The 16,496-nt window shown below is 32.4% G+C and overlaps 1 protein-coding gene across 5 annotated transcripts in view; it reads right to left on the bottom strand.

The window, feature by feature from the left end:
* Window positions 1–16,496, bottom strand: part of PDS5B (PDS5 cohesin associated factor B) — a 193,716-nt gene that overhangs the window by 99,264 nt on the left and 77,956 nt on the right. For all 5 annotated transcript variants that reach the window (XM_068526734.1, XM_068526735.1, XM_068526738.1 and 2 more), the window contains exons 3-8: window positions 14,290–14,493; window positions 12,156–12,242; window positions 11,950–12,047; window positions 11,175–11,301; window positions 5,012–5,092; window positions 414–554 (exon numbers count right to left, since the gene is read on the bottom strand). In XM_068526734.1, coding sequence (XP_068382835.1) covers window positions 414–554; window positions 5,012–5,092; window positions 11,175–11,301; window positions 11,950–12,047; window positions 12,156–12,242; window positions 14,290–14,493 — 738 coding nt within the window. The remainder of the gene's footprint in view (window positions 1–413; window positions 555–5,011; window positions 5,093–11,174; window positions 11,302–11,949; window positions 12,048–12,155; window positions 12,243–14,289; window positions 14,494–16,496) is intronic.

Here is a 16,496-nt window from a genome sequence, read left to right as displayed (position 1 = left end):
AGATAATATTCATAAAGGGAAAATATTTCACCCTATGTCGATAATAGACCTTAAACTATTTTTATGGCACATCAAGGGGTCTTGGGAACCACTATAAACTATGCCTTTAAAACGTAAAAGTTTGATGTATAGCTATGACCTCAAAAGTTAGTCACAACCCAGAATTTATCTGGAAAACATCTGAAGGAAAATATCATCCTGCTAATCATTAATTCATCAGATTTTATCTGCTAGGCACCATGCCAGGCACTGGAGATACACAAATATGCAAGGCACAAACATGTAAATAAATAACAGTAATATACCACCACATTTGTAACATTCAGTTAAAACCACTATAAGGATTAAAAAGCCACAAATAATGCGCTTTGTTAATCTGGTTGATAAAACCATATTATTTTTAGAATAGTTACCTTCAATTTAAATTCAAGCTGGGGTAAAACTGAGAGCAGCAAATGACTATCAATATTATAGAGCTCCAAAATTAAGTCAAAGACATGCTCTGACAAATCGCTGATAGATGTTTTCCCAAGCATCAGAACCTGATTAAAAAACTTTTGAGAAAGAAAATTTATCATTAATAGAAACACCATAGATAAAGTGAATTTTTTTAAATTTTATTATTCAATTAAGTTCATTATCATTCTATACAGAGTCAAAACAGGCATACCAAAACATTTTCTAAGAAGGTGGGAAATCACTACTGGCTACATAAAAACATAAAACATGGAATTCACCTCGTACATAATAAAAGACAAGTAATTTGTACTGACTCATCAATTAGCATATCAATAAATGCCCTACCTACCAAATACACTTTATTCCACATTATTGGTACTTACCATATTTTATCCTATATTACAGTTATTTGTACACGTCTTAGTTTCTCTACTAGATAAATTTCTTAAGGGCAAGGGATCACATTTTGTTCACCATAGCAGTATGGGAGACAACAGTATGGAAGACAAAGCCTTACACCTTCATAGCAGAAACCAATTCCATTTTTAAAATACGTAATTTTATATTTACAAGGCAAAACAATATCTTTCTAATACTTTTTGTCTTCTTTTATAGTCTGATAAACAATGTATACATACATACAAAGTTTATAGCACTAATTAAAGTGCAATTAAAAGCACATACAAACACAAGGAAAATCCAAATGTGAACAATTTTTTTCTATAAGCAGCTGGCACTAACTAGTTTCCACACTCAAATCATTCATCATGTTACTACTGAAAGTCGTAAAAATACATGGCATAATGATCAAGTTCCTTTCTACTTAAAGTCTTCCAAATATGTAAAAAATTAACCCAGAGCATATACCACATATTCTCCACAGCATCTTTTATCTCCTTGAAGAAGGAATTAAGGATTCTTTACACCACACAAGCTGCCCTGATCTCTTCCTTCTGTGACAGTTAACAAACAACTTGGCTTAATCAGGTTTTCTATCTGGAAAGTACAGTCAGGACTCCTCTGCTTACTTTTAGTTCCTGTGTTGTTCTTAAGTTTTTTAGATCTACGAACCTGTACCAACCACCTAGCCATGAAGGGAAAAAAAGAAAAAATTCTATTCTACTATTCTTTCTTTATTGGTTTTAAAAATAACTCGTCTGTCCTCCATGTTCATCAATTTTGTGGGAAAAGAATTTCATGACATCAAAGGTTAAATTCTCATTCAAGTTGAAGATAAAGTGGCTTCGTTGTTTCCATTCGAAAATTTTCTCCTGTTTAAAAATGATAAATCTACCTTTCTTAACAGAAAATAATTCTTTCCAATCTGGCCATCTTGGTGATCAAACCATCCTCTTCTTCTATCAGTCTGGGGAAAACTCATTTGAAAATGGGAAAAAAACAAAACAACAACAACAACAAAAACCCAGTGTTAACTTCCTACAAAGTCCATCTAAAACATTTATTTGACACTTATAATCTCCATCTATCTCCAAGTCAGTCTTCACTGTATAACAAGAGCCTAGTACACTGCCTGACAGAGAGGTATCCAAAATAGATTCAGTAAATGAATGAATGATACGTAACAGGTACTATAATACAACTATAGGTGAAACAACCTTCCTGAGGGTATACAATTCAGTGGAAGAAGCAGATATAGATTTGAATAAAGTATTTGCTACCAAAAAACATCAGTCTTTTACTTACAAATGGTAACTAATTTTCACATAACAAATTAAATTATAACAACTGCCTCCTAATGAAAGGAGTAAGAGGAGTTAAGTTAAAGGTCGATAAGAAATTCTACCTTAGATTTAAATGATCAATTTTAATTACAAAAGTGCTTTCACATCAGTTAACACATTCTCTACCATCACCCCAAGCATTAGTAACTCCAATAACTAAGGCTAAGTGAGATTAAGCAAATTAACCAAATTTTACCTACATCAAGACAAGCTTGATACATTTTTTCAATCCAACTAAATACTTCCGTGCTATCCCCTAAAACTTGTGATTAAAAAGATCTAGTAAAAAATAACAACATTACCAAGAAGTGATCCATGTAGGAAATTTTTTGAATTGTCACTACGTACTTTTTGTTTTTGATACTGTTGTACCTTTTATGTGTGTATGTATATATATATATGTATATATATATACATACACACACACACACTTTTTAGTTTCATGAGTTGTCAAATTACAAAAAATTTTATTTTAAAAAGTAATCTATAATGCCACAGTGACTTCTTAAGTTCTATATATGTAAACAACACTGTATATAAAGAGGAAACCTGAATGTGTCTATATGCATGAGAGTGAAAAAAGACACAAGTAAAAAAGAGACAGAAGTGGGGTTATTATTACCTTGACATCCTACCTCTATTTTTGCTTGCTAATTCTCTACTAGGAAGATATATGAATAATGGCTATTACATGTACAAATCCAAAAAGGCTGAGAATGATTTTTACACTGTACTAAAATCCCACAAGACAATTAAGCTCACCAGAAAGTATTTTACATGTAATTGTAGATTTATAAGGGAGAAGAGGAGGAAAAAAAAAGCAATTCTTAATGACTTCTTAGCTAACTCTCAAATAAGTCAAGGGACAAGAAAATAGGGAAAACAGAGAGAGATAAGAAAATAATGACAAAGTACTGGGAATAAATAAATATATAACTGAAAGTGTGCTCAGACTATTCTACTAATCCTGTGCCTCTTGCCCCCAGCCTCAGCTTCTGATAAAGACATAACCAAGTATGGACGGGGCTTTCTATTTCTGCAGGTAAGAACTAAGAGCAGGAAATTAACACGAGGTGTAAGTGACAGGGAAATGTTTTTACCTTGATTTACCTGGGATTGCTAAAAGTATTTCCTTGGTCCTTCTATCTTTCTTTTAACTTTTATTATAAATATTTTCAGACATACACAGATGTTGAGAGAATAGTATAATGAACCTAATCACCTCATTCTATCTTGAATTTTTTTTCTTTTATTACCCAAATATTTATTTTCCCAATCCTAGAAAATATATCAGCGTAGTATAGTGTTAATTTCTTATTTTTATGCCAGAAAAAGGCATCAGAAAAAGGTAAGTGTTCCCCTAAAAAACATCTGGCTCAGCAATATCAACTTAAATAAATGACCACCAGGAGGAGCTCACCTAAGTATATCTAATGGCCATGGAAACAGTCATTCACAGGCACTTGAAGCAAAGGAAAAGGGAAGGGGCACTTAATAACAGAATGCTTAAATCTGGTTCTACATATTTCAAGTGCCATTATGTCATAACAGAAAGAACTCAATCCACTCAATCTAACCAATTTACTGCAGCCAATACCCAAGACTCACAAAACTTGCAGAAATCAATATTTAGAATTCCCTGGCAATCTGACTGGAGCTATTAAGATAGGTTACACAATTTAATTCTCCAGATTCTGAAAGTCCACCCTCCAAAACAATTTCTTTACAAATTAAATACATTTTTCCAAATCATCATGTGCTCACAACTATTTAAGGTCATAAGCCAGTAACAAAAACTGGAATTTACCATAGTACTGTTCCATAAAGTATGTTAATTTTCAAAGTACATCTTTTCATGATGTATTTTTATATACTAAATTAAATTTTGTATTACTTCAAGAAAAATTCTCCTTCAATAAACTTCAGAAAATTAAGTACATAAGTAATTATAAAAGGATTTCTTTCTCACTTTTTTCAAGAAGACAGATGTACATGTTTAGATGTGGGTAAAAGTGGAAAGCAGGTGGAGAGACAGACCTGCTACACAATTCCAGAGGCCAACATCAAGACTGCATTCTAGATTTGTTCCAGTAGGTACCATTCACATGGAAAACAATGTGAATGGTGCCACCTAGAGTTGTGCAACTCAACAGAACTATGGGGGGAAAATTAAAACTTATAATAAGCTTCTATCAGTGAACTTATCAGATAAAATACATTTCTTCTGAAAATAAATAGAAGATCGTTAACCATAAATAAGTAGATTTGAGATGATAATGAAAGGGCTCGTTTCATTGCAATTCTTCCCCCTTCTCAGAAAAGGTAGATTTATATGGAATCTACCCCAGGGAGAGCAAGATAGGTAACTTTCACCACACCGCTGTCATTCACACTTGCCTTCAATTTTTATGTCTTGATATTAGTTCGTATGTTCTTCTTGTACAAATCAATTTAATTTCCAAAAAGCTGTAAGCAACTTCTCTGAATAATTATAAGTTCCATATGATTTATCTAATTACATTTAACTAGATTTCCAACAATAGAAACAGTGTATCTTGCTAACCAAAATAAAAACTGTTTTAGTTCCCAGGCAATTTGAAAGAGAGAAATGAATGAACAAAGAATATGAGAGCTAATCTTCTAGAAAATATTAACCAATAATAATTTTAAATAAGGAGAAAGAAAATACACTTAATTATTAAAACAATACAAAATGTTAAAGTATGTACCACTTGCCGAAATTCTGCTTCTAGCAGTCTTTAAAATTCTGGCTAATCTTTCTGACAACCAATTGGACAAGTAAAACTTACATTGGTAATATATGGTTCAATAGCTTGAGCTGTCCTCTTCAGTAAAGCCTTTGCCAAATCATATGCTTGCTTGTTTAAATTCTGAAGAAAAAAAAAAAAAAAGTATCTATATTATACACCACTAACTATGAAAAAGGAAATATTACCTGTATTCAAAAAGCTACTGTTAAGTCAATAAATGAGAAAACTGTTTAAGACTCAATTCGAATAAAAGGGCGACGGCAAAGCCACTTTTCTCCTAAGACTAACTGGTCTAGTAGATCTTAAGATCCCTTCCAAGCAAGGATAATTATATTCTCTTCATATCTTATTCATAGCATAAGGTAAACCACATAGAAAAGGTCAATAAATGTTTATTAGAAAAGGAGATACTGAGTCACTGTAAAGCTAGTTGCAAAGTCAAATCAGTTCAGCTGAGTACAAATACAGGCTATTTCACTCCAAGACCAAAAGAACCAAAACATCATAAGAGAATGAACTGGGTCCTAGTGTGGGCAGAAATGGGGAATCCACAGGTGGCGAAAGACAAAAGAGTTTGGGGCAGCTATGAGAAAGCAGATTTTCCTGAAGCACATCTCAGAGCATAGGGAAGTCCAAGGATATAAGAAACATAACAAGGGAATCCCCTGGCCGTCCAGTGGTTAGGACTCAGCGCTCTCACTGCCGGTGCCCCGGGTTTGAGCCCTGGTCAAGGAACTAAGAAACCACAAGCCATGCAGCACTGCCAAAAAAGAAAAAAAAAAGAAACATAAATAGTCAAGTATGAGAAGAAAAAAAGTACAAGAAAAAATACCTTAAGAAAATATGTTTCTAAGAGATTTTGATGATGGAAAGAATCATGACCAAAGATCCAAAATGGAATCACTATTCCAGTTTAAACATATTACAGAGAGCAGGAAAAGAGTATATATCCTGAAACTCACATTCAGCGTATTTTTAGATTTATCTGCATTGATGCTTTGTATTGTATCATTTCATTAATATGTAACTCCTGCTTAGTATTTTCATATATAATATGCTACAGCTTATTTACTCATTCTCCTATTCATATACATTAAACTGTCTTGTATTGATACATGCCTCCTTGTGCATATAAGAAATAATTTTCTATAAATACTACCTTTGCCATTTTTCAAATGAGCTGTTTTGTCTTGTTCTTATTTGTAGAGTTTCTCTATACACTAAACATCTGCCAATTACATGCACAACATATCTTAGAGCCTATACCTATGTTTTTACAATGCTTATGGTATCTTAGGACATACAAAAGTTTTCATTTTAATATAACCAAATATATCAATCTTTTCCTATTTGGCTTGTGCTCTCTCTATATTTTTTAAATTCTTTTCTATATTGAGGTTAATTTGTTGTTTTATATTTTCAAATAAAATTTCAAAGATTTGCTTTTCAGATTTAGATCTTTATTCTGCCCATAATTTATTTTTATGCATGGTGTGAAATAAGAATCTTATATTATTTTCCATACGGATATTCAAGTCCATTATTCCCTCCAATGACTTCCCTGTAATACTCACACTCTCAAGTTTCTATACAACCATGTACCCATTTGTAAATTTTCCATTACTTCCATATGTCCCTTTGTCTATTACTGCCTGATTACAGTCAAAGGGGCATATGGAAATAATGTCTTAACACCAGGTAAGTAAGTCCCCGCTTTCTTACTCTTATTCAAAAACCAATTTGTCAAACTACACACACATGTACATATATACACGCAATACACATTCACAATTTCTATTTTGATTAGGTTATCTATTAGTATGCAGAGGAATGAAATTACTGTGATACTGAGTTTCCCATCACATAAACATAACAAATCATGCAACATGTTTAAGTCATCTCTTACACTTCTCCAACAACTGTAATAATTTTGAACATTAAGGTCATGCACATTGTTAATAAATTTCTAAGTAGCTCAAGTCTTTGTTAAAGCTACAAATAAAAATTTTTTGAAATTATACTAACAGATTTTTATATATTGATCTTATATCTAGCGACTTTGCAGAATTTTCTTATTTGTTCTAGAAATTAATCTGTACACTGTTTTGTGTTTTCTGCACAGGCAGTCATAACATCTGCAAATAATTTCAGTTTTGTTTCTTCTTTCTAATCCTTTTACCTTTTGTCTTCTTTTACTCCACTAACTTAAGGATTCTAGTTAATGCCGACTCGAAATAGCATACTTGACTTTTTCCTGAGTAGAAGTGACATCTTGACAATGTTCCTAACTTCAAAGAAAATGTTTCAGCATTTCACCATTAAGTGCAGTATCATACATAACCTTATCAATTTAAGGAAGTTCCTTTCTATTTCAAATATGTTAATATCTTTTATCATAAGTTATACTGAATTTTATCAAATGGTTTTCTTATACATCTATTGATATTTTTTCTCTTTGTTCTGTTAATTTCCACAAATATTTTTTAATGTTAATCCATCTTTGAATTCCTAAAATTTAGCCAGTTTGCTCATTAGTAATATTACTTTATATCATTCTGGATAGTGTCCACTATTATTTTATATTGGATTTACATGAATGTATTATAAATTAAATTAGCCTATTACCCTCCTTTCTTGAACTTGGTTTTCTCTCGTTTTCCCTATGAAGACTATATTCTGCTCATAATGTGAATTGTGGCGCATGCCTTCCTCTTCTATAATCTGAAAAGGTTTGCTGAATATCAGGATTATATGGCACTTAAATGATTAATAGAAATCTCCTGGTGATGAGTTTAAGTTCCTTCATGCTTGGTTTGAGTTCTGCTGCTGTTGCTATTATTACTGGCATTGTTGTTTTGGGAGGAAAGATTTTTGTTTGTTTTATGGATATAGTTTTTAAAACCAGTTAAATTTCTTTTATTGGTTAAAGGATATTCAAGATTTTCTCTCTTGAGAAAAATTGGCAAGTTTTAATTTCTAGAAATTTGTTTTGTCCAACTCCAAATATGTTAGCATAAAATACTGTTCATGGAATTTTTGATCTTTTTAATGCCTGCTGTTCCTCATTTCATTCTAAAACTGTATATTAATACCATCTCCCTTTTTCTGATTCAAACTGCCAAGGGTATGCCTATTTAATATACTTTTCAAAGTACCAACTTTAGGTTTTTCTGAAATGTCACTGTGAATCCCACAGGTTTTAATATGTATCATTTTAATTATCATTTCTAAATTTCTTATAACTGCCATCATGATTTACTCTTTTGACAGATTAATTATGAGTGCTACAGGCTTGATAGTTTTGTGTTTTAAAATCCTCAAGAACTGTTGGTCTATTTGATTTATAATCAATTGGAAATGTATTAAAATGGCCCACCAAATTGTGAGTTTGTTTCTCCCTATAATTCTTTCAGTGTATGCTTTATATATTTTCAGCCTATGTGAATACAAGTTTAGGCATCTTCCTGAGAACTAAAACTTATCGTTGTATAACACCCTTCTTTACTTGGTAAAGACTGTAACATCTAAAATCAATACAAGTTACTTCAGCTTTCCTTCAGTTAGTATGTGCCTGGCACAGCAAATCTTTTTTCCATCCTTTTAGTGACAACCTTTTTGTGACAGTATTTTTGTATCTCTTATTAACAATGACCAGTTGGATTATTTTTAATCTAATCTGACAACCTGAAGTAGTAAATTTGGGCCATTTACATTTATTGTAATTCTTCCTTGCATTGTAATCCTTAAAATTTTAACATGAATACTTCATTTAAAGTTCAAAGTAGGGTTTCCCTGGTGGCATAGCGGTTAAGAACCCACCTGTCGGGGACTTGCCTGGTGGTGCAGTGGTTAAGAATCCACCTGCCAATGCAGGGGACATGGGTTCGAGCCCTGGTCTGGGAAGCTCCCACATGTCGCAGAGCAACTAAGCCCATGCACCACAACTACTGAGCCTGCACTCTAGAGCCCACGAGCCACAACTACTGAGCCCGTGTGCCACAACTACTGTAGACCACGCACCTAGACCCCGTGCTCTGCAACAAGAGGAGCCACCACAATGAGAAGTCCATGCACTGCAATGAAGAGAAGCCCCCGCTCACCACAACTAGAGAAAGGCCGCACACAGCAACAAAGACCCAACACAGCCAAAAATAAATTAATTTTAAAAAAATAATAAATTTCAAAGTAAATCAATAGCTCTATACTCCTGATCATCAGCAAGATCATATCACTCCTTGACTCTATTAAGCCATTCAATCTTTTTTTTTTAAATTAATTAATTTATTTATTTATTTATGGCTGCATTGGGTCTTCGTTTCTGTGCGAGGGCTTTCTCCAGTTGTGGCAAGCGGGGGCCACTCCTCATCGCGGTGCGCGGGCCTCTCACCATCGCGGCCTCTCTTGTTGCGGAGCACAGGCTCCAGACGCGCAGGCTCAGTAATTGCGGCTCACGGGCCTAGTTGCTCCGCGGCATGTGGGATCTTCCCAGACCAGGGCTCGAACCCGTGTCCCCTGCATTGGCAGGCAGACTCTCAACCACTGCGCCACCAGGGAAGCCCAAGCCATTCAATCTTACATGTTATTTTTATCCAGTGGTTTAGGACCATTTTGTTAAAATCCTTTTAATTAATCATTATAATTATTATTGCTACTGTTTTTGTTTTATATATCAGTTCTTATTTAGAGCATTTCATTGTTCACCAATACTTCTTACACTTCACTTCTTTCAAGTTCAATTTCCATTATTCTAAAGTACTCAAATAGTAGTTCTTTCAGGAAGGATCTATTGACAAGTTGTATATTTAATGTCTTAATTTCACTCAAATTGGATAGCAACTGTGTGCATGCATATACAGTTATTTTATCTCAGTACTTTGGAAATATAGGTCCATTATGTTCTGGCATCTATCCTTGCTACTGAGAAGTCAGCAATCAGTTTAATGTTTATTCCTTGGTAAGGGATATGTCTTTTCCCTCTGGATGCTTTATAGATTATTTCTATTTTGTCATTCTACAAATTCTCCAGGATATGCCTACACTGGGATTTATTTTTATTTATTCATGACACTTTTGTTACCTAACTCATAAATTTACGCTTTTCATCAGTTCTAGAAAATTTTAAGCAAATATCTACTTGAATATCATCTCTTCTCCATTCTTACTCGGTGTTCTGCATCACTTTTAAATATATTGGACCTTTTCATTCTATTGTTATGTTTTCCTTAACTTTATCTCACTGCATCTGTACAATTTCCTCAGATCTATCTCCTAGTTCTCTAAATATCTTTTATAATCCAAAAAATATTTTGATTTCTATGAACATTTTTCATTTCTACTTTTTTTTCTAACCGTACCTTCTTCTCCTTTCATATATCTAGCTATCATACTTTTTAACTCTTATGCTTCTAGATATTAAAACATAAAATTGTTATCTTTAATCCTTTTAAAGGTATTTAGTATTTTTATCTAATAAATATATTATCTGAATTTTTACTTAGTATCTGATTTTCAGTATTGATGGACTTCTTAAAAGTTTGGAAATTTTGGATTATGAGGTCATTTTTAATGAAGCATTATTTCTGTGAAGGCTGTGTAGCTATAAATTTAAGTTATATCTTTCCAAAAAGGTCTTAATTTTACAGAGACCTTTATACTGGTGAATCACAGAACCATATTTCCAACTGCTTACTAGAGTGTTAGTCATTTTCAAAGAACGAAACACACAAAAACACACACAACACACACACAACTTGATTAATATCACCCAGGCAAGAAATACTTGTGTCATCAACATATCTTTTTCTCCAAGTTAGTAAAGACTTCCCTTTTAATTTCACCCCTCCCCGCCATCTACACTATCACTGTCTTTTACCTAAGGCCTTATTTGGTTGTGTAACTCCCAACATATAAAGTTACATAATAGCATCAAAGTAGCTATTAATGTGTTCCTTGAAACATAATCCTATACAAAACTGAGTTATTACAGATAGTTTATCACATGTACTAAATCTGTTATCTCTTCATTTAATTAGTGACTAATAAGTGTATCATGTTTTATTAAACACAAGTGATGTTCATTAATATTAATCAATAAAAGCCTCCAAAACTATAAAGCAGGATAAATTGCATTTTAAACGTAAGCAAATTCTGGACCCTAATATTAACAGGCTTTTGATATATTTCAATATATATTGCTACTTACCTTATGGGCAGGTACCAGATTTACCAAAACTGTATCCAAAAGCTCCTGAGATACTGTATCACCTTCACAAATAATAGAACTCATGAGATCCACCATATGCATATGAACTTTCTGATTGTGGCCGTTGCTGAAATTCAAAATTGATATTTCATTTAAAGTATATCTGAAATTTATAAGATTTAATCATAACATAGAACATTACACTTTATTTTAAAATGATACTCAGGTATTAATTAAATCAAATTCTACATATTCATTTAAAGCTTCCCTCTCTTCCAAATCTTACAATAGCATCCAAAATATTTTTTAAATTACATTTCCAGGGCTACTTTTTCCTAATTTTTACCAGTCTCACAATCAAAAGTAATTAAATCAAATGCAACTTTAGTTTTGCCTTAAATTCAGAAAATCAAACTACTTTGCGGAAGTTAATTCTAGTAGATAAATTTAAGGAATACACAAAGAACTCAACTATTCACATGAATTAAGGAGTCAGTAATATGTGATTTAAATAAAAGAAAATAATATAATCCAAAAAATATTTTTATATTGGCTATAGATTACCTTATGCCACTCTTATATTATTCTCTACAGTACAGAATTAAGTTGTATTCATTGTCAAAACATCTATAAAAATCATGTTAATGAGTTCTTAAGTTATAACTCTTAGCCTTCCAATATTCATCATAGTAAACACAGTTTATGCAGATTCACCTGTAAGTTAAAAATTCTTTACATTTAAAAAAAGATTATACTCTTTGTAAAGTAAACTTACTTTATAACTGAAAATAATGTTCTGTATAATTGGGTAAAAATTTCATTGCTGTCTTCCAACTCAAAGCATATGTTATATGACTTGACCCAAGCAATGTTCTAAAAATAAGACATAAAAAAGGAAAAGGGTAAGATTTTAATTAGTAAAAATACACAAGCACAAAACCCAGTTTAAAATGTCATCTCAAGATAGAATATATTGCTTACCTCAAGCAAATAAAAATACCTATTGAATTGTGGGCTCTTTGTATCCTCTAGCCCCTTTAACTGCCTTGTTATAAACATAAATATATCCTTAAAAAAAAAAAGACAAAGTTTTGTTTAGATTATGAAAATATCCACTAAATTCCTAAAGATAATTCAGCACTCATGTGTATCTATCATGATAAATTATAAAGAACCAGTTTAAAAAAATTCTACTTGACTGGAATTTTTTAAATGTGCATCATCATGAAAACACCAAATATCTTACTGCCCTTTAAAGGAAAACGGTAAATCATTTACTATGGTCTTAAAGTAGAGAAAGAAAAACACCTTACTGTAGGTTAAAAAAAACAGACCTGAAAACGGAGTAAACTAAAATTTATGCTGTCGTTAGAACAAACAGGTTGCAATGACTGAGAGCTGAACTGATCAGGTTTGCTGGAATAGCACTATATATGGTAATTATATAGCAAGCACATGGTTTAGGAAACTTGAAATTCCAAAATAAAATCACCAAGTGAGAAGACAATAGATTGCAGAAGCTTAAAAATTTTAAAAAGACCCACAGAAGTTAACTCGTCAAGCTTCCTACCTTGTCATTATAACTACTTGTTTTTCCCTACCATTTATCAATCTATCCCCATCTCTTGCTTTTGGTTTTTTACTGCACACCCCTTTATACCTGGGTAAAGATAAGTTCAATATCACTTTGAGTCAAATTTTTATGAAGATAGTTTTGAAAAATTTGGAAAAGGTTAAAATTATTAAAGTTAATTCTACAAAGGAAGCATGCTAATCAATCAAAAAGAAAAAAGAAAAAAATGTTTCCCTTGTAAGTAAAACGATACACAAGCATTTCTTAAAAGGGAAGAAATAGAAAATGCAGATTACTGAGTAGCTTTTCAAGAAAAATACTATCACAAGTACATCCTTCAAAAATGGTTACTTTAAAAAAAGAAAGTTACTTTGTTAGTAGTACTGTATAAAATATGTTCTCCATGAACGAACCCTTTCTGGTTTGACTAAGAGAGAACAACTGCTGTACTGACTCTACCTGGAGGTGGAAAGACAATATTCATTGATCATCTCTCTAACAAGCACTGACCTAAACATGAAGCTGGGTATATAAAAAGGGTTTTCTGATGACAGTAACAATCACTCCAGTTTTTAAGAAGCAACTCCCTGAGTTCAAGAACCGAGTCTGGGTTGTTTTTCACCAAGGTAAACCCAGTTCCTGACATATAACTAACATCAATATTTGTTAAATAAAATAAACCTAAATTGTCTTTTTGTTCCATACTGGGTAATCTTCCTAGGGACTCATTTCCTAACCAACAGTTTCCACAATTATCTTTTATTATTGTTGGCTTTTCTAATTTTCTTCTAACTTGCCTTATTCAATAAATTTTTGCACAGCTCTACTTATTTTCATGCTTTCTACCCACTGGATTAATCATGCTATTCCCCTTCTTTTCTCATCTTTTAAAAATTATTTCATTCACATGCCTTTACTTACAAATACCATAACCAAGTACTAAGTGTGCTTTCTACCTTTCATTAAAATTTTGTTCATTGTATTTTCTTCAAAACAATTCACATCACACCTTACATTAAGTGAATTAGGATTCATATATTATAAATTCAGATTTACACTAAATACTGTGTTTTAAATAATGAACATGGTCTTCAATATGAATTTTTAAAAAGGAAAAGGAAGTGTCCCCAACTGATAGTGAAATACCACTAATGATGACATAATATAAAAAGTATAGGGAATTCCCTAGCGGGCCAGTGGTTAAGACTCGGCGCTTTCACTACTGTGGCCTAGGTTCAGTCCCTGGTCAGGGAACTAAGATCCCATAAGCTGTGTGGCGTGGCCAAAAAAAAAAAAAAAAAAGTATAGAAAACACTTTACTAATCAACTTCTTATTCTGAAGATCAGATATTGTTTTACAAAATTAAATACTAATGGGGGGGGGGGAAATTCTACAGAAAACAGAAGTACAATAGTTTAACAAAAGACTGCTGCAGCTAATGTCAAAGAATCCAAAGAAATAATCTAAATACTTCAATTCCCATTTTAGTCAGAAAGATAAAGTATCAGTCAATCTTGGCACTTCTTTTAATCGGTACTTGCCTTTAATTTATCAGGGGATGTGTAAGGAGCTTCAGGAGCATAAATCCTAAAAATATCAGCAAGGCAGCAGGCTACCAGTAATCGAACATCTTTATCAGGATGCTTGAGGAAAAAATCTGAAGCAAGATGTAAAGCTAGGTTTAAATAGAGCTCCTTTTCTTCTTCAGAGTCCTGGTCCATATCCATGAAAGTTTTCACAACCATCTATATAAAAACAAAATAATCAAATAATGAAATCCTCCATGTAAAAATATATTCATTTGAAATAAAAGCCATATTAATTACAAAGGTTAACTTCCAATAAATACACTTTCGTGTTTCCCCTAAAAGTATCTATCTGAGAGAACAAGACCTTTCTGAACTATAGGGTAAGTACAACTTTTCTTTAAAAGACTAAATAAAATACTTTTCATTTACCCAACACACCTGCTAACCAGATTTTAAAAGTTTAGAAGTAGCTTAACATAGTACTTCCAGTCTCACTTTTACAACACTGAGCTAAAAAAGAATATATAAACAGATTCAAGAAAGGATGACAAAGATGCATCCCTAAACATTAAAAAGCTACCATGAAGTAACTACTGTAGCATCCAATTAAATATTTCTTGTACCACAGTTAAAGAGAATATGATATGGTCATTTCATTAGTAGGACTCAATGGCATGTATGGAGTGAGCAGAAGAAAGCAAACATTTACATAAAAGAAGTGGGATGGAAACAACAATGGTGAAAAATGATATAGTTTGAATTCTGTGAAGAGCTTTCTCTAATTTTAGTATCAGCAGTCACAAGGAAGCCTCAGTCTGTACTATTCCTACTTCACATAATACTTGACAAAATTGCTGAACTCGTCAGGGACATTTAAACACAACTCTAATGCAAAGGTGACCAGCTGGTATCCACTAGGTGGCGCTACAAATACTAATCAACAAGTAGGGCTGGACTTGGTCTTTGAGACATACTGCATGGATTTCCACTCTGCTGTAGAGTTAGACTTCTGAGTAATGAATTGCCCAATGTATTACTGAATTCTCAGAGCAGCTGTGGGTAACAGTGTTCCTCACAGAGCAGACCCTCAGTTCTACTACACCAGAGGCCAGAACCATCAGTAGACTTATCTTTCCAGTCTGACACTACAATTAGTTTAAGGGTACTATGTCCAGGGCTACTCTCCTAACTTTTTAATTTTATTATTTTTAAGATATATGCTTTGATGGCTTTGATGGATTACGAAAAAAGACAAAAAAAAAAGAGCTATATGCAAGGAACTCTTTCTTTCCCTGGAATCGCTTCACAAGAGTGAGAGATTAAGTATATTTTGAATAAAATGTTATAAGAAATTCTATAAATTATATAAACAATGATACTTTACATATTAACAAGTTTTTATAAATTATAAAACTTATACCTGTACTTGTACATATCAAAAATTACCATCATCCCACATTAAATCCTTCCTATATTTCTCCAAGATGGTTGCTAAAAACAGTGGGAAGTGTAAATCAAGAAAAAAAAAAAGAAGAAAAGTAACCAGATTATCGCTTAGCAGAAATGTCTACAAAATAATGAAAGCTTACTACAAGCACTAAATGTGAGCACTGTGGAAATCATTCCACCAAAACTATCAATAAAGTTTATTCAAGGGCTAGATAATGGGAATTCCTCAATACTGTGACCAACTCAAATGGTGTTATAAAACTCACAAATAACTCATATATGAGTCCTCTAAATTAAAAAAGATGTCTGAGAAAATAACATCCATAAAAGACACTAAATGCTAAAAGCTTGAAATATAGTCTCTGTCTGTGTTTAATGTTCATTTCTTAGCAAACAATAAGGATGATATCATTGCTGAAATATAAAAAATCTGAGGAAATAAATGTATTCTTTCTCTAAAAACTTAATAGGTCAAGAAACTCTAAATACATAGAAGTGAAAAATGTCATATCTAGAGTTTGTAGCTTAACCATTTTTAATAAAATATACACAATTCCCAACTAGATAAAATATCCACATACTGGTAAATTTAATCTGCTCAAAGATGTCTTTTGCTTTGAACAATAAACACCTTATATCTGACATTCTAATACTTTATGCACAGGATATAATACTAAGACTTTATGTGAAACTTATAATAGTATTAGGGTCTTTTTCCTCTAATAAATAAACCATGCAGCAATAAAGTAGTACTTTAAGGCTCCTGGGCC

The sequence above is a fragment of the Eschrichtius robustus genome, chromosome 18, assembly GCF_028021215.1.
Source record: "Eschrichtius robustus isolate mEscRob2 chromosome 18, mEscRob2.pri, whole genome shotgun sequence".
Classification (NCBI taxonomy): domain Eukaryota; kingdom Metazoa; phylum Chordata; class Mammalia; order Artiodactyla; family Eschrichtiidae; genus Eschrichtius; species Eschrichtius robustus.
This window is presented reverse-complemented; position numbering and strand designations above follow the sequence as displayed.